Source organism: Gymnodraco acuticeps, unplaced genomic scaffold, assembly GCF_902827175.1.
Source record: "Gymnodraco acuticeps unplaced genomic scaffold, fGymAcu1.1, whole genome shotgun sequence".
In the NCBI taxonomy this organism is placed as follows: domain Eukaryota; kingdom Metazoa; phylum Chordata; class Actinopteri; order Perciformes; family Bathydraconidae; genus Gymnodraco; species Gymnodraco acuticeps.
Genome location: NW_022990614.1, coordinates 154,158 through 179,623, shown reverse-complemented (window position 1 = coordinate 179,623; position 25,466 = coordinate 154,158). Strand labels below are relative to the sequence as shown.

Below are 25,466 nucleotides of genomic sequence, written 5' to 3'. Positions count from 1 at the left end.
ACCAGAAGCTAACAACAACGATCTCCGGTACCGGTGCGCTCTCTCTCTCGCGCGCGCGCACGCACACAAAATGGCTCGTTTCACACACACACAGAGCTGAGCTTGAATGAAACACAGAGACCCAGACGTACTTGTACTGTATCATATTATTCATCAGTGAGACTAAACAAATATGGACCCTGAATCTAACTAGAGCTCTCGTCCATAGGAAAGAATGTGTGCCAGAGAACCTACGTCCCTGAACAATAAACTACCTCATGGCGGCTTGTGCTCTGTCATAGACTGGCAACAGCAATGCGCCCAAGCTGCCCTCAAGCAAGAGCAAGATAGCAGCAATACCCAAGAAGGCCATAGAACTATGCCATGGGATAGGAGACAGTAAAGAGAGAAAACGATGAACTGTGTTGAAGGCTGAATACCTAAGCAAATTATTCCCTAACAATATTTATAAATGTTTAAATGTTTTCCAGTTTTTTTTCCTGTATTTATGCGTTTATACATTTCTTACTCATGTCATGTTCTGTCCTCCTATCTGTGTGCTCGTTGTGTGCATACAGGTACACATTAAATCCAAATCACATCACAACAAGACCTTAAGTTGGGTGCTCATTGTTTAAACAACACATTAATGGTCGTCTACAGGTCTATGCATTGGTATTTCATACAGTGGCTCGAGGTTTAACCCCCAGTTGAGGGACATCTTGTGTCTTCTTCTATGCTGGTCACACATACACACACACACACACACACACATACACACACACACACACACACACACACACACACACACACACACACACACACACACCATGTTAAACCTGGAGAAATTGTCCCCACCACTTTCCTAACAACGGCCATGATATGTTGTAATAGTTTTGACTCTACTGTCCGTGCCTGCAGTATAATAAATGCAGCCTATATCCACTAATGAAAACATGCCAGTGAAGTAACCTTTTCATGAATTTGTTTATTTCTATTCATGCAAATAGCCAGAAATGAAACCAACACTACAAGCATGAAACAAAACTACAATACAAAAACTGACTATCAGATCAGAAAGACACCAGTATGTACAATTCCTTAAAAACATATTTTCAATTGAAATTTGATTGTACTTCCAAAAATGTGATTAAAATACTTGTTATTTTTTCCTGCTAAAAATCATTGTTTTACTCTTTTTCTTCTACTTTTATGTTACTTATTGTATTCCTTATATTTCCGTATGAAGAAGAAAGAAAACAGTTGGACTGGCAAACATGGAAAATAGACAAATACAACAAACCACATGTAACGTGTTAATTATTTAACTTTAGAGATGCCAAATTATTCTTCACATCTAACTGTCTGAAATGTATTCAATAAGTCCATTTCCCAACATGTCAAACTTTTCCGATACACAAGATTTTGATTATCAAAACCCAGAGGTGTAAAGTAACTAAGTAGATTTACGTAAGTACTGTAGGCTACTTAAGCAAACATTTTGAGATACTTGTACTTTAGTATTTCCATGTTATGCTACTTTGTGCTTCTACTCCACTGTACTGTAATATACCAAATGCCTACTTAGTTACTTTCTCATTTGTCTTCAGCTCGAAGTCATCACTCTGCCTGAGAAAGCTGAGGAGAACCTTCTCTTGGTACAGGAAGAAGTTTCTGTTCCTCTCGAGGTCCTGAGCGTTTATTATACGCGTCACCAGAGCTTGTTGAATGGCCGGAGACTTACAGGGGTGATGCTGCACATCGTGACTCACATTCCTCCACGGCTCAATAACTAACAGACCCTGAATGTCCTCGTATCCAATCGAATCATTGAGTGTCTCTCTGTTCACTCCAACAGTCACCTTGCTTCTGTTTGTCACCTTAGATCCAAAGTCTCCACCGGGTGTGTTTGCTTTACAACGTCTGCGGTTTCCTGCAGTGATATTGGGTGTGATAGTGTCCTTAAAGTTAACCAGGCTATTATTAGAAATGTGATTACTTGAGCAGCTGATATTTGTATTTTCTGGTCGACTGACTATCCTTGCTCTGGGTTTCCTGGATGCTGGAGTCTCCTGGATGTTTCTGTGCAGATAGGATGTGTATCCTTGCACCAAGTGACTCAACGCCGACTTATAGGAGAAACGCAGCGACTCTGCTGATCCCAAAGGAACAGAGTGAAGACGGACCTGTTGGAACAAGAGGAGAGAAGTTATTCTAGATCAGATCTCTTCAGAAATTATCAGTGTCATTTTCAGTGTCAAAAAGAGACACATATCAACCCGAAGAGACTCAAAACAAAAAGACTCACAATGAACTTCTAAATGGACAAAACAACCAGAAAGAGACACACAGAGAATCACAACAGCAATTGCAGCTATGAATATGGGCAAAACAACCAAAACTTAAAAGGACTTAACAACAACACAAAGTGACACAAAGACATAGACATAAATTCAATTCAAACACTCCAACAAGGGAAAATCATCAAACACACACACAGGACAAAAGCTACAAAAAGACCTAAAATCAACAACAAAGTGGCACAAAATGACAACATAGACACATAAATCAACAACAGAAAGAGGCAAGATAAATATTAAGCGTGTGTGTGTGTGTGTGTGTGTGTGTGTGTGTGTGTGTGTGTGTGTGTGTGTGTGTGTGTGTGTGTGTGTGTGTGTGTGTGTGGTGTGTGTGTGTGTGCGTGTGTGCGTGTGTGCGTGTGTGTGTGTGTGTAAAACATGTTAGGGCCTTTTACCAATCTATTGTTTGATTGGCCTAAGGATGCAGTGTCCCTGTGGAGAGGAGGAAATTAGAGGTGTGGAGGTCTGGCGTGTATTTGCATGTCTGACTCCCAGCATACAAGAGTTTCATCCAGTTATAAGCTTGCAATTAATATTTGTCTTTATGCAAACCTTAAAGCTGCTAGAACAGGTTCCCTCACCCTGAAGTTACAAAGGAACATTATCATTCATGTCTCTCTTTTTTGTTCTGCTGTATCATTCATGAAAAATAATGCAATGATTATCACATACATGTTGCCAACATTTGCAGTGGACATATTTTCTAATTGAGAGCAGAGATTTTAACCGTGGGAGAAGTAAAAGCATTCACTTTTACTAAGACAAAGTATACTTAAAAGACAATTTAACTGCTGTTTTGTTTCTTCTGTACAATGCATTGATGTCCATGTATCAATGTTATAATGTTGAAGTTCTGCCTCTTCCTGTACTTTATATTATTTTATATCTCTTAAGCAGGTGGGAAGTAGTGGAGTACAAATACTTCGTTACTGTACTTAACTACATGTTTCTAGTATCAGTACTTTACTCCACTACTTATTTTTCTGACTACTTTTTACTTTGACTTCTTACATGTTGAACACTAATACCTGTACTTTCTACTTCTTACATGTTGAACTCAAATACCTGTACTTTCTACTTCTTACATGTTGAACACAAATACATGTACTTTCTACTTCTTACATGTTGAACACAAATACCTGTACTTTCTACTTCTTACATGTTGAACACAAATACCTGTACTTTCTACTTCTTACATGTTGAACCCAAATACCTGTACTTTCTACTTCTTACATGTTGAACACAAATACCTGTACTTTCTACTTCTCACATTTCCCAAACAGCTGGTTCCTTTAGTCTGAATGTGTGTTTGGTGGCGTGATCATTATTCTTTAGAGTCATTGCGTGCCTATTGATTTGAACACGATCCGTGTATCCATCATTTCCTGGTCTTCTCTAAAGAAGAGGGACCAATGAAAACGTTGTCATGTTGCCGCTGTTCAACATGGAAACATTCATTAGCTAACAATGACATTATTGTTCTATTAATATAAAGGGAGGTCAGGTACTCTTTAAAACAGCTGCTAGTTATAGGTACTTTTTACTGAAGTACATTTCAAAGCCTCTTTTCTTTGACTTGAAGAAAGAAGTTTAGTCAGTACTTCTACTTTTATCAGAGTATTTTTACTAGTATCTGTACTTCTACTTGAGTAAAGGATGTGTGTACGTTTGCCATCTCTGCTCTTAAGTTTGTATATTTTAAAGCAGACTTATTTGTCCGTCCTGACCTGGTGAATCCTCATGTGTAGATGAACCGCAGCTCCTGTCAGCCACTGCTGCATCGACGCTGAACTCATCCTCTTCTTCTTGGTCATCCTCTAGTAATGGTCGATCAGCTCCAGCTTCAGCCAGTTGTCGTGGTGCTCTGTCGTCTCGGCCATCTTCTCCTGGTCGTTGGCGACGCCAGGGACCAGGTTCAGGAAGCTGTGGATGATCCAGCCAATCCTCGAAGATCTGCTAATGCCTAAAATGTTTTTAACCTGGGACCTTTGAGCTGAAGCCTCTCCGTCTGCTGATCCATGGGCTCTGACCTGGTGGAAAACAAGAACATTTGAGTCTGTGTACCCTTAGTTTGAAATGTTTTCCTTTATTTGACCAGTAAGATAAGATAAGATAAGATAAGATAGTACGTTATTGATCCCAATTTGGGAAATGTTTGTGTTGCAGCAGCATAAAAGACAAGGCATTGTACAATACAAATTAAAAAGACTAGAAATAAACAAAAAAGTAGAAAATATACATGTTGAATTTACAAATGAACAATAACAAAAAGAAAATATAAAGCAAGTTATTATATATACATAAGTATGTGAACAGAAAAGCGAGTGCAATGGGTCGAATCTCATGCCAATCAAACCAATAACTGTGAAGATGTTTCACTAACAACAACATTTGAACCACATGTTAGAGGATACTCTGAACCTTTTTAGCTCTACAGAGTGTTGGGGAATAATTTGCTTAGGTATTCAACCTTTGACACAGTTCATCCTTTTCTCCTTTCACTGTCTTCTTTCCCATGGCATTGGTCTACGGCCCTGGGTATTGCTGCTCTCTCTCTTAAGGAGGGGCAGCTTGGGATCATTGTTGATGCCAGTTTATGAGCACAAGCTGCCATGAGATAGTTTAATGTTCAGGGACATTTAGAGGCTCTTCTTTTCCCTGGCACACATTATTTTCTATGGACGGCAGCTCTAGTTAGATTCAGGGTCCATATTTGTTTAGTCTCACTGATGAGGAATGTTGATTATTACACTCTGAACTAGTTAAAACCTCGAACTGCAGACGAGATCTTCAGAATTGGTTTGACAACCGCTGTGTCACCTCGTGGCAGCAGCACTCTTGTGAATTCCCTAGCCGTAACTTTATAATAAACCATCAGTGTTTGCCATCAAAGTTCCAGCTCTCCCTGTGTCTCTCTGAGTTTCATCTCCATTGGCCAAGACCAAGTCGTTTTTATCTTTTAAAGACCGAGGGTTATTAATGCCTTTGATACCTCGAGACTGGACTATTGCAACGCTCTGTATATGGGTATGGACCAGGCCTCAATTAAACGCCTGCAGCTAGTTCAGAACGCAGCTGCACGTCTTCTGACTGGCCACAAAAAGCGTGACCGCATCACCCCAATTCTGGCCTCACTGCACTGGCTTCCAATTCGGTTCAGAATTTATTTTAAAATCCTTTTATTTGTTTTTAAAGCCCTAAATGGGCTGGCTCCGGCCTATATAGCCGAACTCCTCCATCGCTACACCCCAGCCAGAGCTTTAAGGTCTGCTGACCAGCGGTTGTTGATAGTGCCCAAGACCAGGCTCAAAACAACCCGAGGGCACCGAGCCTTCGCAGCAGCTGGCCCCAGGCTCTGGAACAGTCTGCCCCTCCACATGAGGTCGGCCCACACACTAGGGTTTTTTAAATCATCACTAAAGACATACTTCTTCTCTCTGGCCTTCTAGCCAGAGCAGAGCATGACACCTGACTATTCGCTGTGTTTTTGTTTTTTATATTTCTGTTTATAAACATTTATTTATTGTCTTTTATTGTGATTGTAGTTAAGTGTTTTTATTACATGTACAGCACTTTGACTCGACCAAAAATCGCTTTTAAATGTGCTATATAAATAAAACTTGATTTGATTTGATTGCTTCAGAAGTTCCCATCACACAGAGGACATTATTAAATAATGCCTAACAAACAATAAACCAAAAAAAAAACACTTGTTGGGCAACCTGGTCAAACCCTGCTGCTTCCTAACTCTCCGGTCAAACGGAGGCCAAACTATTGAGTCTGTGTACCTTAGTTTAAAATGTGTTTCCTTTATTTAACCAGTAAACAGAAAAGCCAAGTCAAATCTCATGCCAAACAAATCAAAAACTGTGAAGATATTTCACTAAAAACAACATTTTAACCACATGTTAGAGGATGTTTTGAACCTTTTGAGCTCTACAGAGGACATCATTAAATAATGCCTAACTGTTAAGAAAAATATCACTCGTCACCGGCTTGAGCTTCAATCTCAGGATCCATTTATGATCCTCTCAAGAATGGAAGTAGTCATCACATACAGAGCATCAACTAGTTCCTGAACAGTGTCCTTCACATGCTGATATCCAAGAGAGGGAGTTACACAGTCACAAGATGGAGGAATAGAAAGCAGTATTCAATGTTTACTTCAGATTAGCTCCACGTCAGAAATGATCATGCTTGTCATATGTCTATCTCCATAGAGGCTGAATCATCATGTTAATCACATAGCTATCATATGCCTAAAACAGTCCTGATGCTCTTCTAGGTAATCATACATCCTGTCATGTACAAATCTACAGTTGTGATAACTTTGTTATCATGTTACTCTCATATTGGAAGAGTACATTCAGTATTTTCCCAACACTAACAAACAATAAACCTAACCCACCTGTTGGGCGACCTGGTCAAAAAGCAGGGACAGAGCCAGAGCAACGACCCCGACCCCTCCATAGGAGACTCTGCTGCCTCCTAACTCTCCGCTCAGACGGAGGCCGAACGCCGCCTGCTGCTCGCCACTAAAGCCTCGCTGTAAGGAGGCGTACTGATGCTGAAGGGCTGCGGAGGAATCCAGAGACAGGAAGGAGGTGAGGACAGGATCCAAGGAGACGTCTGGGACGATGCTGGCGTCCCGAGCCACGGAGAACAGCTCCTGGACAGTGGCTGCAGAGGGAAGACATAAAGAACCACCAGTCAGGATCATGGCTATCATCTTGTGTGTGTGTGTGTGTGTGTGTGTGTGTGTGTGTGTGTGTGTGTGTGTGTGTGTGTGTGTGTGTGTGTGTGTGTGTGTGTGTGTGTGTGTGTGTGTGTTGTGTGTGTGTGTGTGTGTGTGTTGTGTGTTGTGTGTTGTGTGTGTGTGTGTGTGTGTGGTGCGTGTGTGAGTGAGTGAGTGAAAGACCAGTGTCTGTTTGCTATATGTGTTTCCAACCCTATATGTGTGTGTGTGTGTGTGTGTGTGTGTGTGTGTGTGTGTGTGTGTGTGTGTGTGTGTGTGTGTGTGTGTGTGTGTGTGTGTGTGTGTGTGTGTGTGTGTGTGTGTGTGTGTGGTGTGTGTGTGTCTGCGTGTTATCTGTGTTTCTGACCCTTTGTTCAGTTCACCGCTCAGTTATTATGCTCCAAATATCTGGAACAAACTCCCAGAAATCTGCCGGTCCGCTGCAACTCTGACTACTTTTAAATCCAGCCTGAATACTTTTCTTTTTGTCGCTGCTTTTAATTGAACTATTCATATCTTAAACTGCACTTTTATTTTAATGTTTATTTTATTATCTTTGCTTTTTAATGACTGTTTTTAAATGCCATTTTATTAATGCCTTTCATTTTTGTAAAGCACTTTGAATTGCCTTGTGTTGAAAGGTGCTATATAAATAAACTTGCCTTGTCTCTGTGTGATTATTCTCCCCAGTCAGAAAAGGCGTTATCAGCACGAAATCTCTCGCAAATGAGACGTCTATTTAAATGGTTTATACAAACAGACAGCTTTAATAAACTTAAAATAACAATACAAAAGTAATTGATTTCCCTCTGATGTATAGTGTAAGTATAAAGTTGCATACAATAGAAAGGCTCAAGTACAATTACCTTGAATTAAGCATTAACACACTTTGATATATGTTCCATCTCTCCTGCTAAAGGTCGAAAGAGCAGGATTTTAAAGCGTGGTTAAGCAGCATTAAACACAGTCTGTCCCATGAAGAATCAAAATGCATAGAGAATGTGAAGAATCTCAGAATTGTGACAGAGTAAAGAAAACTGTTAGAATAAAATATCTCTGCCACAACACGCTTTTATCATGACCAAATGTTTCAGTTGTGTTACTGGTACATACAAGTGATTGCACGGCACTTTTTGTTATCAGACTAGGACCTTTGAACATTAACCCACATGTCAATAAGCACAAAGTCAGCAGACTATTGAGTTTGTTCACTGAGACCCAGAAATGTGTTCCTCTGAATGTCCATAAACTGACTGTATCGTGTGAGAATATGTAAATGTGCAGACTCAACTATCTGTGTTAACTTCAGTTCTTATATAAATGAACAAAGTAGATAACATGTGTAACTAAGTAGATTTACTCAAATACTGAACTTAAGTATAGTTTTTAGATACTTGTAGTTTACTTGAGTATTTCCATTTGATGCTACTTTGTTTCTCTACTCCACACTACCAATACAACTAAATCAGAGTTAAATCTTGTACTTTTACTCCACTACATTGATTTAATACCTTTAGTTACTTTACAGATTTCGATTAATGATGTGAAATATAATCAACCCTTAAATCAAACTTTAGTTACATTTGGAGTAAATTCACAAGCTACCCTATATTATTCTGAAATGGACCAATCTGCACAATGACTACTTTTACTGTCGCTACTTTACGTATATTTTAATGCCACCATTTTGTACTTCTGGTTGAGTAACATGTTGAATGCAGGACTTTGACTTGTAACAGAGTATTCCTACTCTAGTCTGGTACTTCTATTTGTACTGAAGTACAAGATCTGAGTAGGCTACTTCTTCTTCCACCTTTGAAGATGATTCTATCACGATTTAACTCAATCATCGTGATGAATGATGATGAACTCTGCGCATGCGTGAAGCCACTTGTCCAATCCTTGAAAACTAGTCCCACAATGCGGAAGTAAATAGACCTGTGACATCACCATCACCCACACATTAAACAAAACAAAAGCAATACTCTACGTTTAAAACAGTTTGTTCAAGCACAAACTCTGCTGCTGTTTTATCATCTTATATTCAATTAATGTTCCTAGATTGAGTGTAAATCTGTAAAAGCCAGGGTTGAGATAACGTCATTGTCCGCACCTTGTAGCTTTCGCCAGCTCTCAAAACAGAAAGGAGGATCTGCTCGTGCTCCGGATCGATGCAAACATAATAACAGGTTAGTTAAACAGCGACATATGTGCATGAAATGATCAGAATTGAGTCATTAGTGAAACAAAATATATCTCTTAACTTACGTCTCTCCACGTCATTAGCTACGGTAAATCCTGCAGCATTTTTTAGCTAACTGACCTGAAGACTGGCGAAAAATGGTAGGACACAAACACAAATAAAGCTAGAACAAAGCCTTGTGTAGCATTACTGCTGTAACAACTAAGCAATGAATATGTGGTAATTTCCTCATTTGCATTTGATGACTCTTACGTACTCAAGTTCTCAAGCTACTTGTGTTTGAGTATTTCCATTTACACTACTTTACTTTACCCCAGCTTTGGTAGCTTTAAAAACATATTAAAAGCAAATACAATTGACTACACAGCAGCATATAACAGCAACGTTACAGCTGAAACAAATTAAGACAATCGGCAGATGAATCCAGTATAAAAATAATCATAAGATATGTTTTCAAAATGAGCTTCACATCAGCAAAGTAAAATCCTACTTTTTCATTAATGCATGAGTAATAACAATCGAATAGGTAATGTATAATAGTAACAGCCACAAGAAGCAGTTTTGACTTGCATACTTAAATCATCATGCATTTGAGGAGTGCCCCTTTTTAAATACCTTCAAAAATGTAAGTTGCTATGACTAACCACATTGTTTCCTAGCACACATATTCACTTGGAGTTGTGTGTCTAGTTTTCAAACGTGTGAGATATTGGAGTGACTGTTATTTTGTTGTTGTGCATTTATTTAGGTCTTAATGTGTGCATATGTATAAATGTGTCTGTTGATTGTGTATACATAGGATATACATATTTGTATTATACATATTTGTATACATATTTGTATTTTTGTATTCGAGATTGTTGGAAACGGTATTTCGATCTCTCTGTCTGTACACACAAACTGAGAGATTGACAATAAAGTTGACTTTGATAAGTGCATTAAACATATTGTATATAAAGTGTATTTATATAATATAAATACACTTTATATACAATATAAATTATATTGTATATAAAGTGTATAAATTCACTCTGTAGGGTTGAATACTGCAGCACATACAAGTCCACAGATAAATCAGATGAGAATTTTTCCGTTGCAGGTCTCCCGGCATCATGAGTCAGCGGACGGAGCGTCGCGGCGGGATTCACGTCGACCAATCGGACCTGCTGTGCAAAAATGGATGCGGTTACTACGGCAACGCGGCGTGGCAGGCTCTGTGCTCCAAGTGCTGGAGAGAGGAATATCAGAAGGTCCGCCATAAACAGATCCAGGACGACTGGGCGCTGGCAGCGAAGTAAGAGAGGAGTAGTTAAAATTAGAAACACTATGAAGTCAAGGCATAGATACACAAAAACTGCAGTTCATCAACTTGAAGTTATTTCTCAGGTTCTGGATTAGCTTTAGCACAGCGATCAGCAACTGGGCATCACTTACACTAACTAATACAGAAATATACATTAGAATCTTATTCACATTTTGCAATATTTATATATAAGAATAGTAAAATAACATGTATAATTCAGAAAAATATATAACATATAAACACCAACTTATTCATTTCAACCCCCGTTTTTAAATCCCTTATTATTACTTTTTTTTGTACCAGTAGTGAACAGTACATTTACTAAAGTACTTCACTAAGAACATATCTCTTAAGTATTTCTATTTTATTCAACCGACAGCTTTATTTATTTCTCAGATGACTGTTTTTATCCCCTTTCCTTTTCCTGTGAAATCCATAAATCTCCAGATGTGTTGATTTTAAATGTTGGTAATACAGGATGAAATGTTCCCTACTTCCTAAGTCAATTGTGCTGGTATATATTTGTACACATGTGCAGCTTCTTGGTAAAGAATTGAATATAATAATAAATAAAACCCTTAAAAAGCCTCTTGGATCAGCAGGAAGTCACAAAGCTGTTGGTTTCTGAAAAACTCATGAAAGGTTTAGGTCATAAAAATGTTTAGAGATATGTGTTATCACTATGATGATCTTATAGAAAATGTTCTGCATAATGACTACTTTTATTTTTCATGCTTAAGGTACATTTTACTGGTTCATATTTTTACATATGTGCAGATTCTTGGTAAAGGATTGAATAATTCTTTCACCATCCTTACTGAAAACAACACCGTCCCTTCCCTAAGTCTTGTGATGCTTTCCTCCAAAGTTTCCCTCCATTATACGATACGATACGATAGGGATGCATACCGGTATCCGAAAATATGAATTTAATATTCATTTGACATGTTAACTATATCGTAAAGCGCTTCATGGGAGTAATTGCGGGATGATACATTTTCACATCACGATATGTATCGGTTGAGTATCGGTATCGTTCAGTGGTATCGGTATCGTAAAAAAGTCAACGATATGCATCCCTACGATACGATAATACTTTAATGCTCAGATCAAGTCTGAAATTTGACTTGCATCACAGCAGCTCCATGTGTAATATCCACAAGGACAAATATCAATATCAAGACACAATACATGAAAAACAAACATTTAACATAAGAGCACAATCACTGAGAGAAAACATGCTCAAAGAACCTTCAGCGTGTATTTGATTATCCCCTCTTTATCTCTGGCGTTTGCTCTATTAAAACGTCTTCTGCCACAGGTTGCAGCGGGAGGAGGAGGCAGCGTACGCCAGCAGTCATGGATCTCAGACTCAGCCCCCCCCCTCAGTCCTCAAACCCCCAGCCGGGACACGCCTCTCTGGGACCCTTCTCCAAGTTTGAGGAGAAGAAGACCAACGAGAAAACACGAAAAGTGACCACCGTAAAGAAGTTCTTCAGCCCTTCGTCTCGCTCTGCTCCCAAGAAAGGTATGTAACCATTTAGAGCAGGGGTGTCCAAACGTTTTTCACCGAGGGCCACATATAGAAAAATATACGAAGGACTGGGCCGCTCACTAGAGGTTTATTGCCTCATAAGTTAATAATAATAATAATAATAATACATGAGACTTGTATAGCGCTTTTCTAGAAACTCAAAGACGCTTTGACAGGGAATAAAACAAAACAACAAAATACAAAAAGAGATAGGGGGGTGGGGGGTGGGTGGAGCTTGATGAGGACGGGTGTAATGTGTTCACGGATTCGGGTGTGGGTGAGTAGACGGGCGGCGGAGTTCTGGATGTATTATAAGTTTAGTTATAAGTTAGCAAAATCAATCAAATGTAGGTAAATGATGCTTGTGAGTGTTGGCAGCTCATCCCTTAGAACAGAAGCCTCAGATTGATTACAATAAGGAAAAATATGAAGGTTGTATTTCAAGCTTATTACGTAAATAAGTCATTGGGCGTTTTCTTCTTATTTCTTATATGTTAGAAAATGTTTCCAACTTGAATTGACTGAATTTACTTGAAAAGTTGTCTTATTAACACATGAATACTACTGTGTAATATGTTTTTACATTTATATTTAAGAAGTACAATATAAGACAAGCACAAGTTTCATTTGTGGGCCATATTCAATTATCATTTTTGAATTTGCTGAGGGCCGATTCAAAATGGTCCGTGGGCCCCATTTGGCCCCAGGGCTGTAGTTTGGACACCCCTGTTCAAGAGCAACTCCACATTATATTTAATCTCAATACAAGCAAAAAAAAAGTCACAAACATATGGTTTGGGTGCAGTTTCTTTCCAACATCAGCAGCACTTTCTCTAAAAGCGTTTCTTCCTCACCAGAAACCCAAGAGGGAAAGACTCCCAGTCCGTCTCTTAGCCGCCGAGCGAGCTTTGATACCGACCAGGTGTCCAAAGACTTTATGGACTTCTTGAAGAACCTCCAGAAACCCGGCAGAGAAATCCACAAACAGTGCCGAGCCTTCATCGTCACCATGTCCAGCAAGAAAGTCCAGGTTTGACTTTGAGAATAATACTCTTAAAGGGGACATTATGCAAAATCCACTTTTTCATGTCTTTTATACATAAACATGTGTCTCCTCTGTGGAAAGAGATTCTGGAAGTTTCAGGAAATTATTTATTAATATTGTAAAGTGTTCCCATGAGCTCCTAACCTCCTCTCCTCTCAGGACCTGGGCGCTGACGAGCTGTCGGAGTGCGTTCAGGACTTCTACCAGAACTTATCCGACCGTTTGTTGGGTCACTTTAAAGGTTTGTTCAGAGATTTCAGTATTGTTTCCATCAATACTTTTTTTTAATAAATCCGAGTATGTAGCAATCACTAAATGGCAACACCAGAAAGATTTTCCAGTAATATTTGTATTCATGTTAATTGATAACATCCATTGGTAAAAACAGACTATATTGTAGTCACGGAATGTCAGGATTGTTTTGTTTCTAACTTGATTTCACAAGTAAATTATTACATGAAGATTAAAAAATAAAGCAGTCTGTCAATACGTTTAAAATGTGTTATTATATAATCAAAGACTTGTTTAGGTTAAAGACAAAAGTGTATTATTTTTGCAAAGCTCCCTGTAGGGTCACTTTGTTATGGTATGCTTACTTTGTGATGATTGTCACTAGTGTTCTGGTATAATAAGATTATTTGGAACATGTATGAAGGGTCTTAAAGGTCACCTATTATGCAAAATCCACTTTTCCATGTCTCTTCTACATCAACATGTGTCCCCTCTTCTTCATGTCTCTTCTACATCAACATGTGTCCCCTCTTCTTCATGTCTCTTCTACATCAACATGTGTCCCCTCTTCTTCATGTCTCTTCTACATCAACATGTGTCCCCTCTGTGGAAAGAGATTCTGAAAATTTGAGGGAAAAAGATTCTCTCTCTTTTTGTCCTGATCCATTTCTATAAAAACCTGTCTGAAAATGAGCTGATCAGATTTTGGACACTTTATGATGTCATAACAATGTTTTGGCTTGTGTAACCATTAGCCAATCAGCAACCCCCTCCACACACCTTATCACATGAATCTCCTCCTAGAGCACCATTAGGCGTTTTCACACCGGAGTACTTTTACCCGTACTTTTCCCGTGTAGTTCCGTTAGTGCCTGGAATTTTGCGTTCACACCAAAAAGAGAACTTAGTTCAGAGAACTGTTACCCCCATTTTTAGTGCCTGCTAGATAGGTGGTACTTTCCTGGGGAGATAAAAGTACCAATTTCTGATTGGCTGGGCGAATTGCAAACCACGCTCCGTAAAACTCTGAAAAGTTTTGTGAAGCCGCCATTGTATTTGCTCGCATTAGCATTATTAGCCCCGTGCACCAACGGAGAGAGACTAACTTATGGAAACACAAAAAAAACATGGGAGCGGTGGAGATGAGGAGGTGTCAGCGTTCTGCCGATTTACTCGGAAGGCTTCAGTAGAAGCTGCTGGGAGTCCCAGCAGCTTCGACTGAAGCCAGTACCCAACTCCGGGGACTTCCGGCCGGGGACTTCGGGTGGCAGTATACACCGTGAAGTTGTTTGCGGCCTGCCAGTAAACCCAAAGCAGAAGAAGAAGAAGTGACGTCAGCGGCTTCATTTACGTAATCTTCCCTCAGGGAACTTATTCCGGTGTGAACGCGATCTGTACTTAGTTCCATGGGGGCACTAAGTGCTGGGCACTAAATGCTGGGCACTAAGTGCTGCAAAGTACTTGGTGTGAAAGCGGCTATTGTGTTATTTTTCACTAAATCTCTCTCAGAGGGGCGTGGGGAGTGGCTCCTTATTTTCATCTAAAGTAAGAGAATCACAGAGAATCAGCACTTTGGAAACAGGGCTGAAACAGAGGGGATTATGGGATGCTGCAATGATCTGTTTGGTGTTTGGAGCCAAACACTTCAGAGACATGTTTTGTATATATCTGAGACCTGGAATATATTGATGAAAAACAGTATAATTGGGGACCTTTTAAAGGTTTTCAATGGAAGTGAAATTATCTGTGAAGTGGCCAAGATGCATTGCAAGGCAGACGGTATGAAGAGTATTAACAGATTGGCTTTATAATAATCATGAAACTTGTAAATGTTCCCCTCTTTATCGATGCAGCTCTCACTAATGTGGTCTGATGACTCTTTGTCCACCAGGATCCTCAGAGTCTGTGGAGCAGGTGATGGATCAGGTGGAGAAATACATAATGACCCGTCTGTATAAGAGCGTGTTCTGTCCAGAAACCAGTGATGACGAGAAGAAGGACCTGGCCACACAGAACAGGATCAGGTGGGACTCATGTCTTCATGATACAATCCAATCCAAGTTATATAGCACATTTAAAAACAACAGATTTGACCTAAGTGCTGTACATCAATAAATATATAAAAAGCAGCATAAATACATTTAGACAAAACCGAATGTTTTTTTAAAACACGAGACAATAAAACCATACTTATAGCCACAGACTGAAAAACTCTCATACACGGGTAACACTTTAGATTAAGGTACACATATTCACCATCAACTAGTTGTTCATTAACATATTAAAGTCAAACTACTAGCTTATTTGTTATGAACAAGACTTCACTTTAAAATAGGGAACATATTCTGAGTTGGAAATACCACATTTTTTGTTATTTTGACAAAAGTAACACTTTTAGTTTCATGTCTTGTTACATAAGAATGGACCATAATTGTGAGGTGTTACTATGGGAGAATTACTAGTCTTGTGGTACTACTGCCTTATTAAGCCCATATTGAGCATATTAAGACCCAAACTCATGTACAACAACGTCCTTACTTGCAATAAATAAGCACTAATTAGAGGGTTATTGAGGACAAACTCTCAACTAATGGCCTATTAAGTGTAGAATATGGTCATGTAGAATAAGGCATTAATAAGTGTTTAGTAATGACTAATAAAGGGCAAATATACAGTACTGCTAATATGCATGTTAATTAACAACTAGTTGATGGTGAATATCTGTACCTTAATATAAAGTGTTACCAAATATTTATAAAACACGGACTCCTTGTCATTACACATAATAATTTATATTTTATAGCGCCTTTCAAGAGACCCAAGGACGCTTTACAATGGGAAACAAGGTTTGCAGGTTTGAAAAAGAACAGGTTGCTGGGTACTGCATTTTAGCTGAGGCCAAAGGCCTGAGTGAACAGATGGTGTTTGAGTTGTTTTTTGAAAGTGGGCATTCCTGATAGCAGAGGGGAGAGAATTCCAGAGGGTGGGGGCTGCGACACTGAAGGCAATATAATAGGGGTGTTGAAAATAATCGTTTCTACGATGTATTGCGATGCGGACGTGGACGATTCGGTATCGATGCAGTGACGGAAGATAATCGGTTATAGCGTGGTAACGTTGCTTTCTGATTTTCCGGCCGCGGCTTTACTATAACGTTTTTTTTTTTCTGTCACTTTAATATCAAATCGGTCGGTAACGTAGAGATCAGGGAACATACGTGACAGCGGCACAACACCAAACACGGAGCAGTCTGCTTTATCCACCAACACAACACCACCAGTCCAGAACCAACAGCAGAAGGACCCGCTCTGAATCACTCCGTGTCGCTGCGGCTCAGGGATTTATGTTTTTCAAAAATAATCGCGTTACAATCATGTCCGGTTTTTGGTGGATTTAATTAAGTCTTGGATTGCAAAGTATGAATGTCCTCTAGCAATTTTCAGACGATATACGTGTGTAAAGTTTGTGAAGGCAGGAGGAAAAAAGCTTCCACGATCACCGTCTCCTCTGTTCCTCCAAGCCCCGCCCCCTCCCTGAAAATAATGAGTGACAGGCTGATAGTGACCCGATAGAAACTTTATTATTCACTTAATCACTGAGATATAATGAAGCTAATTTAATCTCATACATTCATGGGATTTATGTAACAGTAAGACAGAGAATGTAAGTGTGCACCCACATGCAGTATTTGTTTGTATATGCTATTGTAAATACTCCTGTTGTCTGCTGTGTTCAAGACTCAAGTCCTGTGTGTGATGCCACATTCAGGACATTCAGTGTCCTTTCTTTAACAGAAGGCCGTTGCTAGAAGCTGCAGCTAGACTGCAGAAGCATTATTTTTTTGTTTTTGAGGATGGAACAACTTCACACACAGATATATGGAGGCTAGACCTATACAATTCATTTATTTTGGTTTATAAATTAATGTCAAGACATTTATGTTATTGATTTCTGAAGCACTTTCTAAATAATAAAAAGAGAGTTCATATGTATTTACTGATGTATGCATTGATGAAAAATAAGCCATGTGCAGTAATATAGAAAATTGAGGATGCAACGCATTGGTATGAATCGTGATGCATCGGGATATCGAATTGAATCGAATCGTTGACAGGATAATCGAATCGAATCGTGAGACCAGTGAAGATGCACAGCCCTAGTGTACAATGAATTGGAGAAAAGCTACTCCTTTTTAAGGTGCCATCAAAACATTCAGAATAGACAACATGGAACAACAAAGCATTCATACATAAAAGCAAAAGGAATAAAGCGCAGGAATTCATTCATTAGAGTAAGTATGTATGTGTGTATGATAAATTATATATTGCACATGTATGGGTTATTGCACAGGGGAGGAAGACTAAGCGGTATTAGTGTATTTAAAACAGTTCAATCAGGAGAGACGGTTTTGATGTAAGAATACATATTTATTGCAGAGATACACAAATGAATATAATGGAGTTTTGGCGATTAGGCCCCGTTGTGCAGGAAGTATCATTCGGGAGGGTAGAACCAATCAGATGAAACCCCCCGGGGTCTAGACACTGGTGGTGGTGAATGGATAGTTGGGTCGGTCTGAAGGGGAGGGGCTTAGCTTGACCCTGGATTCAGAGGGACGGGAGGTGAAAAGGGGGGGAGGAGGGTTGCATCGAGTCACCTGAAATGACAGCTGTCAGAGGGGAGAGCAGACTTAAAAGGTTTGGCAGAGCGCTATGATAGGCTCTTGGGAATAGAGCGAAGTGATTGGTTAAGCTGGAGAGTGACGCCCCCGATCACTTATTGAGAGGAGAGAGAGTAGTTACATGGGAATAGTAAATGAAGAGTAAAGACAATCTTCCTGGTTGAACTTACGCTGAGCTTCATTTTATAGATTTTGTATTTCCTGGTCATATGTATATTTGTCTTACTCTCTTATTCTGGTTTATTTCTATTTTGAGATGTTTCTATTTTTGAATTGTTTATTTCTTCTCTTTTAATGTGTTATTATGTGCAATGCAAAAAAGTTCCCAAATTTGGATTAATAAAGTACCTCTTATCTTATCTTATCTTATGAGTTCAGTGCCAGGGGAAGAAACCGTCTTTGAGTCTGTTCATCAGCCATTTTTAGCAGTCTTCTCCTCACGTTTGTTACACGTTCTGTCACAGTGGAAGCTGCTGACTGCATGTCATCCAAAGGGGAAGTAGAAGGCCTGGGAAAATGTATATCATGTGCATACAAATAACCCTTAATGCTTACTGTTTTAATGCTATGTGTTGCAGGGCGTTACACTGGGTCAACATCGAGATGCTGTGCTTGTCCTTCGATGAAGAAATCCCTGAAGTGTCTGAGAACGTGGTCAAAGCAATCACAGGTCAGAGTGTGACTGCATTCAGTCACTCATTGCATGTGTGTTTTATGTCGCAGAATTCATATCTACTTTTTTAATCATCAGAAACACGTGTCATTTTTATGATGGTGGTTTTTCGAGTATTAATCTGGTTTTCATCATCAATATCTGTATTATTACTTATACACCACTGTACATATTGTAACATACACATTTTAACATATTTATTGTATATATGTATCTTTATTTTTCTCTTTTAAATGTTATTCTAAAGCTGAGCAACTTTGAAGAAAACCTAATTTCCCCCGCGGATAAATAAAGCAGTCTGATGATTTTAATTATCTAAAGGTTATTTAAATATTATTTAAAGGTCTGGAAGTCAAGGCAAGATGGCCTCCTCTGACTTTATTACATTGTTCTGTTCAAAAATGTATTTTTTTTAGTGAAAGGATATTTTTCATACATCCAGTCTTGCGCAAGTACAATCAGGGTTTAAGGCTCTTACTTATTTTCTCGAATCGTAAAGTTATGGAGGTGTGTGGTGCAGTGGGTTGTGCGTTGGTGTTCAGATCAGGGGGGGTCACAGGTTCAAACCCCACTGCAGTCAGCATGTCGTTGTGTCCCTGAGACACTTCACCCCAAATTGCTCCTGTGGGGATTGCCCACAGTATTGAGTATGTAAGTCGCTTTGGATAAAAGCGTCTAACAAGTAACTAGAGAAGCCATAAGCCCAAAGTCGACTTGAAATACGACTTTTAACCAAAACACATATAAAATACATACATATTAAGTTTACTACCATAGATAATGAAAAAAAACAGTAAACCTTGACATACGAGCAGCTGGAACCAGTGAAGTGTTGCTTAAAGATGACTACACAAAGACACAATAATAAAAACAGTTAATCTTATGTGTAGCTGTAGAAAACGTTGTCATGTTGCCGTTGTTCAGCATGGAAACATTCATTAGCTAACAATGACATTATTGTTCTATTGATATAAAGGGAGGTCAGGTACTCTTTAAAACAGCTGCTAGTTATGGGTACTTTTTACTGAAGTACATTTCAAAGCCCTCTTTACTTTGACTTGAGTAAAGAAGTTTAGTCAGTACTTTCACAAGAGTATTTTTAAACACGAGTATCTGTACTTCTACTTGAGTAAAGGATGTGTGCACTTTTGCCATCTCTGGTCGCCGATAATATGTCTGTCTCTCAGTCCCCTGACTTTGTATACTTGTTTCTGCAGATGTCATTGAGATGGACTCGAAGAGAGTTCCTCGGGACAAACTGAGCTGCATCACGCGCTGCAGTAAACACATCTTCAGCGCCATCAGGATCACCAAGAAGGAGCCGGCGTCCGCGGACGACTTCCTCCCCGCTCTGATCTACATCGTTCTGAAGGCCAACCCCCCCCGCCTGCAGTCCAACATCCAGTACATCACTCGCTTCTGCAACCCCAGCAGGCTGATGAGCGGAGAGGACGGATACTACTTCACCAACTTGGTCTGTTTATATATCTGTGTTCTGTGGGGGACATTCTTAAAGGTCACCTATTATGCAGAAATTACGTGTTCATGTCTCTTCTAAATCAACATGTGTCCCCTCTTCTTCATGTCTCTTCTCCATCAACATGTGTCCCCTCTTCTTCATGTCTCTTCTAAATCAACATGTGTCCCCTCTTCTTCATGTCTCTTCTACATCAACATGTGTCCCCTCTTCTTCATGTGTCTTCTACATCAACATGTGTCCCCTCTTCTTCATGTCTCTTCTACATCAACATGTGTCCCCTCTTCTTCATGTCTCTTCTACATCAACATGTGTCCCCTCTTCTTCATGTCTCTTCTACATCAACATGTGTCCCCTCTTCTTCATGTCTCTTCTACATCAACATGTGTCCCCTCTTCTTCATGTCTCTTCTACATCAACATGTGTCCCTCTTCTTCATGTCTCTTCTACATCAACATGTGTCCCCTCTTCTTCATGTCTCTTCTACATCAACATGTGTCCCCTCTTCTTCATGTCTCTTCTACATCAACATGTGTCCCCTCTTCTTCATGTCTCTTCTACATCAACATGTGCCCCCTCTTCTTCATGTCTCTTCTACATCAACATGTGCCCCCTCTTCTTCATGTCTCTTCTACATCAACATGTGTCCCCTCTTCTTCATGTCTCTTCTACATCAACATGTGTCCGCTCTTCTTCACGTCTTCTATACATCAGCATGTGTCCCCTCTTCTTCATGTCTCTTCTACATCAACATGTGTCCCCTCTTCTTCATGTCTCTTCTACATCAACATGTGTCCCCTCTTCTTCATGTCTCTTCTACATCACCATGTGTCCCCTCTTCTTCATGTCTCTTCTACATCACCATGTGTCCCCTCTTCTTCATGTCTCTTCTACATCAACATGTGTCCCCTCTGTGTAAAGAGACTCTGAAAGTTTCAGGAACAAAGATTCTCTCTCTTTTTGTCCTGATCCATTTCTATAAAAACCTGTCTAAAAATGAGCTGATCAGATTTTGACCACTTTATGATGTCATAACGATGTTTTGTCTTGTGTAACCATTAGCCAATCACCAACCAAGGTAATCCCCCCCCCCCCCAACTTATCACCTGAATCTCCAACCCAGTCTCATAAAAAAACGTGTAATAACTGCGTTGGTCCACAACGTAGGACGTAGTATTTCTACAAAAACGTCTCTGAAATTGTAGGATCCCTACGTTTTTTTTCACCATTCATTCCAATGGCTGGCGTCTATCACGTGATCTTCACATTTCTCCCTGCAGAAAAAAAAAACATGGCCGAACTTCGTTTTATTCTCGGTGTAAAATGCCTATTTTAAAGTTAATTTGGCCATTGAAATGCGTTTTGATGTCATTTGATGCGAGAAATATGAGTTGTTATTTCAGATTATGTGTGCAGTGGATGTACATGATCTTTAGTTTGCTAGTTATTACGAAGATTACTTCAGGAAATTGTGTCCATACAACGTTTTCATTGTTACCAAGGTGGTTGCTAGGGACGCTGCTATCGATATTATTTCTGTTATGTTGTGTAACTGTTTAATGGTGTTATATGTATTGCTACCCCCTTCCCCGTCAACGTATAGTGTTGGTCCACAGCGCAAACATATTAGTTTAACAAAATCCGCATCTAAAATTGTGGCATAGATACGTTATTTTCCCCTGTGCAATTCTCCATTTACTCAACAATAACACATTATTATCCTTGTGTTTATTTATTTGTTTGATTAATAAACACAAGTTGGAGTCTGTCAGGACCGAGGGTCGGAGCAGCTCATTTGCTTTAGAGAATATTACACCCGGAAGTAAGTATTCTCTCCGCTTCGCTTGACAAACCCTGTGATAGTCCTCAAGCTCTGTGATTGGAGAGTGTGCCGAGCGTTGAACAGCACTTGAAATGGGATGGAACCCCGGCAGACTGTCCAAAACTGGATTTGAACGGGTCCACCGCGTCCCCCCCTCCCCCACCCCGTCCCCAGAACTACACATGCTGGCTATTGTGTTTCGCAACATGTTCTCTATCTATGGCATGTCTCTACTGGGAGTTGTAGTTTTAAAAGTGGTTTTCGTATTTCCCATAATAAGAAGTTGCCAGTATTAAACTGTGTACATCCCTGGAGGTTTAGGGGATAGGAAACACTCACATTTAAAACATATCATTAATAAACTATTAATGGGTGAAAATTGCTTGTCCCCATAATGGGCAGCATTAATATATACCCACATGCCAGCTAAGGTCAGAAGAGCTTTATTTAACAGCTGGTCTTATGTCTGTGACCCCTGTTGTTAATTGATAAGCCTGAAACATGCACTTGTCAAGGTTCAGAGGCACATTTTGCAAATATGGCAGTAGCCATCGATCATCTTAAGATAAGATATACTTTATTGATCCCAAGTTGGAAACATTTGCGTTACATCAGCATGTGTAACAGTTGTAAATATGCAGTGGTGTTTATTTGTAAATCATTTAGTATAATCACACAAATTCTGTGTTTTATATTTAACAATTCTGTGTTCTTTATTTATTGATTGTTCAATACCTGACAAGGCCGGAGATGAAATATCTACATACATCTTATAAGAGTATAATACATTATGTATAATATCAGTTAAAATAAGTGCTTCAACATAGTTAACATTGCTGGAGGTATGCACAAATATTGATAGATATCTTGTAATGCACTATTGAGGAACCTGCGACCCAAGTTTTTCATTCATTGCATAACTACACCATAGTTGTGTATATTATGTCAATAAACCTTAGAAAATCTTGAAATCTTGAAAGGGATGTGCAAAATAGTCATTATATACAGTCTTTAATGAACTATTAGTAGAGAATAACGAGTAATGAATATACTTTATAGGGATCCTATTAATATCTAATAATACAAATAATGAAATTCAATAACATGCTTTAACCCCTAGGTGTCCCTTTATATCAGCTGTGCACCTTTATGGTGTAAATACAGCCTATCTACCAATTGGATCAAATATAAAAGTCAGCCGAATTAGTGTTGATACTGCAAGGAGACGTATTGTGTGAAAAGAAATGTAAGATCTTGTTTAATTGCTGATATATTTATGATCCACGTCACGTTTTCAGTGTTGGCGGCAGTTCCTCATGTTTGTCTAGTCTTCTCATCAGGGCTCTATAAATAGAGAACTACGGCAGATATGTAATAATAATGCAGCCAAACCGTGTATTACAATACCGTTATGTGATGACTTTCAAAGAGAAAAGCAAGCACACTCGGTATAAAGTATTATTTTATTTTAAAAAAATGTTTTCGGTCTGTTTCCGGCATTTGTTAATGACGATGTGCTGTGAGATGTGAGACTGGAATTGCACAGGGGAAAATAACGTATATATGCCACCATTTTAGATGCGGATTTTGTTAAACTAATACGTTTGCGCTGTGGACCAACACTATACATTGACGGGGAAGGGGGTAGCAATAAAGATCACACCATTAAACAGTTACACAACATAACAGAAATAATATCGATAGCAGCGTCCCTAGCAACCACCTTGGTAACAATGAAAACGTTGTATGGACACAATTTCCTGAAGTAATCTTCGTAATAACTAGCAAACTAAAGATCATGTACATCCACTGCACACATAATCTGAAATAACAACTCATATTTCTCGCATCAAATTACATCAAAACGCATTTCAATGGCCAAACTAACTTTAAAATAGGCATTTTACACCGAGAATAAAACGAAGTTCGGTCATGTTTTTTTTTTCTGCAGGGAGAAATTTGAAGATCACGTGACATAGACGCCAGCCATTGGAATGAATGGTGAAAAAAAACGTAGGGCTCCTACAATTTCAGAGACGTTTTTGTAGAAATACTACGTCCTACGTTGTGGACCAACGCAGTTATTACACGTTTTTTTTGTGAGACTGGGTTGGAATCTCCTCCTAGAGCACCATTGTGTTCTTTTTAACCAAATCTCTCTCAGAGGGGCGTGGGGAGGGGCTCCTTATTTTCATCTAAAGTAACTGACAGAGAATCAGCACTTTGGAAACAGGGCTGAAACAGAGGGGATTATGGGATGCTGCAATGTGTTTCAGCCAATCAGAGACATGTTTTGTATATATCTGAGACCTGTGATATATTGATGAAAAACTGTATAATAGGGGACCTTTAAACTAAACCTGCTGTTTCTCCTTTCACTTCCTGTTCCTCAGTGCTGTGCGGCGGCCTTTATCGAGAAGTTGGACGCTCAGTCCCTCAACCTCTCCCCGGAGGAGTTTGAGCGCTACATGTCGGGCCAGGCGTCTCCTCGCTCCTCAGATGGGGTCTGGTCCTCCGCCCCCCCGCCTGACCCCATCAACCCTGTCCTGGCTCAGCTGAACACCAACCTGGAGGCTCTGTCGGGCCTCAGCACGCGGCAGGAGGCTCTGATGGAGGCGGCTCAGAGCCTGCAGGCCGAGCTGCTCTCCTGGCCCCAGAGCGTGCAGCACGAGGTGACCGGCATCCTGAAGAAATACCCTCTGGAGGTCCCGCCTCGACAAATTCCCGCCATCGACAACGACGACGTGGACAACGACAACCTGCCGCCGCCCCTCACGCCCCAGGTGTTCGCTGGGTAGTCTAAGAAGGGAGCGTTGCACATAGAGTGGTGCAGTGACGAGTCCTAAAACCCGGAAGTGAGTTAGCATTTTCACTTCCGGTTCCATCGTCTCAGAGTCAACGGGTTTTTTTAACTAGTTTTGGGAAAATAGCTGGAAATAAGGTCTGTGGTTGACACGAATTTAAGAGACGGATCACGTTTTGTTCTACGACATTAAATCCATCAGCAGTGACCCCACTGGTGATTTCTGAAGAGTTGACGTGTCTGAAAAACGATGGTTGTTACCAAGTGGCTGAATAGGACTACAGAAGTTGTTGAGGACGTTGTACGTCATTACGCCGAACACGTAAACACTCCTCTAAGTTTGTTTGCCCTGTCCTGCTTGAAAGCAAGTACCTGCCTCCTGCAAACTGTTAGAACAAACGCTTCAACTTGAACCATTTAGAATCTGTATTTTTGAATATCGATCTTAAGTTGGCGTGACGTTGAAGTCGTGCGACCCTGCTGTAGTTCCTTTATAGCATAACGTTAGCATTTTGCTTCTGGCGGTTAGATTTATGATTAGAAAATTATAAAAGTAGGGTAGACATGTGGAGATTATCCGGCTGTACAAAACGTGCTTTTATCAAACAGGTTAGTTTTCC

The 25,466-nt window shown here is 39.7% G+C and overlaps 2 protein-coding genes across 6 annotated transcripts; one reads left to right on the top strand and one right to left on the bottom strand.

Moving 5' to 3' along the window:
- Positions 1-947: 947 nt before the first annotated feature.
- LOC117554582 lies at positions 948-9,504 on the bottom strand. Of its 5 annotated transcripts, none has more exons than XM_034229013.1 (4): positions 9,343-9,504; positions 6,748-7,019; positions 4,067-4,369; positions 948-2,165 (listed from the first exon to the last, which is right to left on the bottom strand). In XM_034229013.1, the coding sequence occupies exons 3-4, from the start codon at positions 4,151-4,153 to the stop codon at positions 1,560-1,562; spliced, it is 693 nt and encodes a 230-aa protein (XP_034084904.1). In that variant the 5' UTR covers positions 4,154-4,369; positions 6,748-7,019; positions 9,343-9,504; the 3' UTR covers positions 948-1,559. The 5 variants fall into 5 exon arrangements, with proteins under 5 accessions (XP_034084904.1, XP_034084905.1, XP_034084906.1 ...); XM_034229014.1 differs by lacking the exon at positions 9,343-9,504 and adding an exon at positions 7,941-8,123; XM_034229015.1 differs by lacking the exon at positions 9,343-9,504 and adding an exon at positions 7,442-7,458.
- Positions 9,505-10,389: 885 nt separating this feature from the next.
- Positions 10,390-25,187, top strand: rabgef1 (RAB guanine nucleotide exchange factor (GEF) 1). The gene is given in 9 exon segments (XM_034229007.1): positions 10,390-10,571; positions 11,902-11,967; positions 11,969-12,108; positions 12,972-13,144; positions 13,319-13,400; positions 15,282-15,414; positions 18,650-18,741; positions 19,962-20,218; positions 24,437-25,187. Coding segments are annotated over 9 exon segments (1,530 nt in total). The 3' UTR covers positions 24,842-25,187.
- Positions 25,188-25,466: the final 279 nt, after the last annotated feature.

Excerpts from the sequence above, each read along its gene's own strand:
- LOC117554582 (XM_034229013.1), bottom strand. The coding sequence starts at position 4,153 with ATGACCAAGAAGAAGAGGATGAGTTCAGCGTCGATGCAGCAGTGGCTG. Across the intron at positions 2,166-4,066 it reads TACACATGAGGATTCACCAG|GTCCGTCTTCACTCTGTTCC; the intron begins GTCAGGACGGAC and ends TTGTTCCAACAG.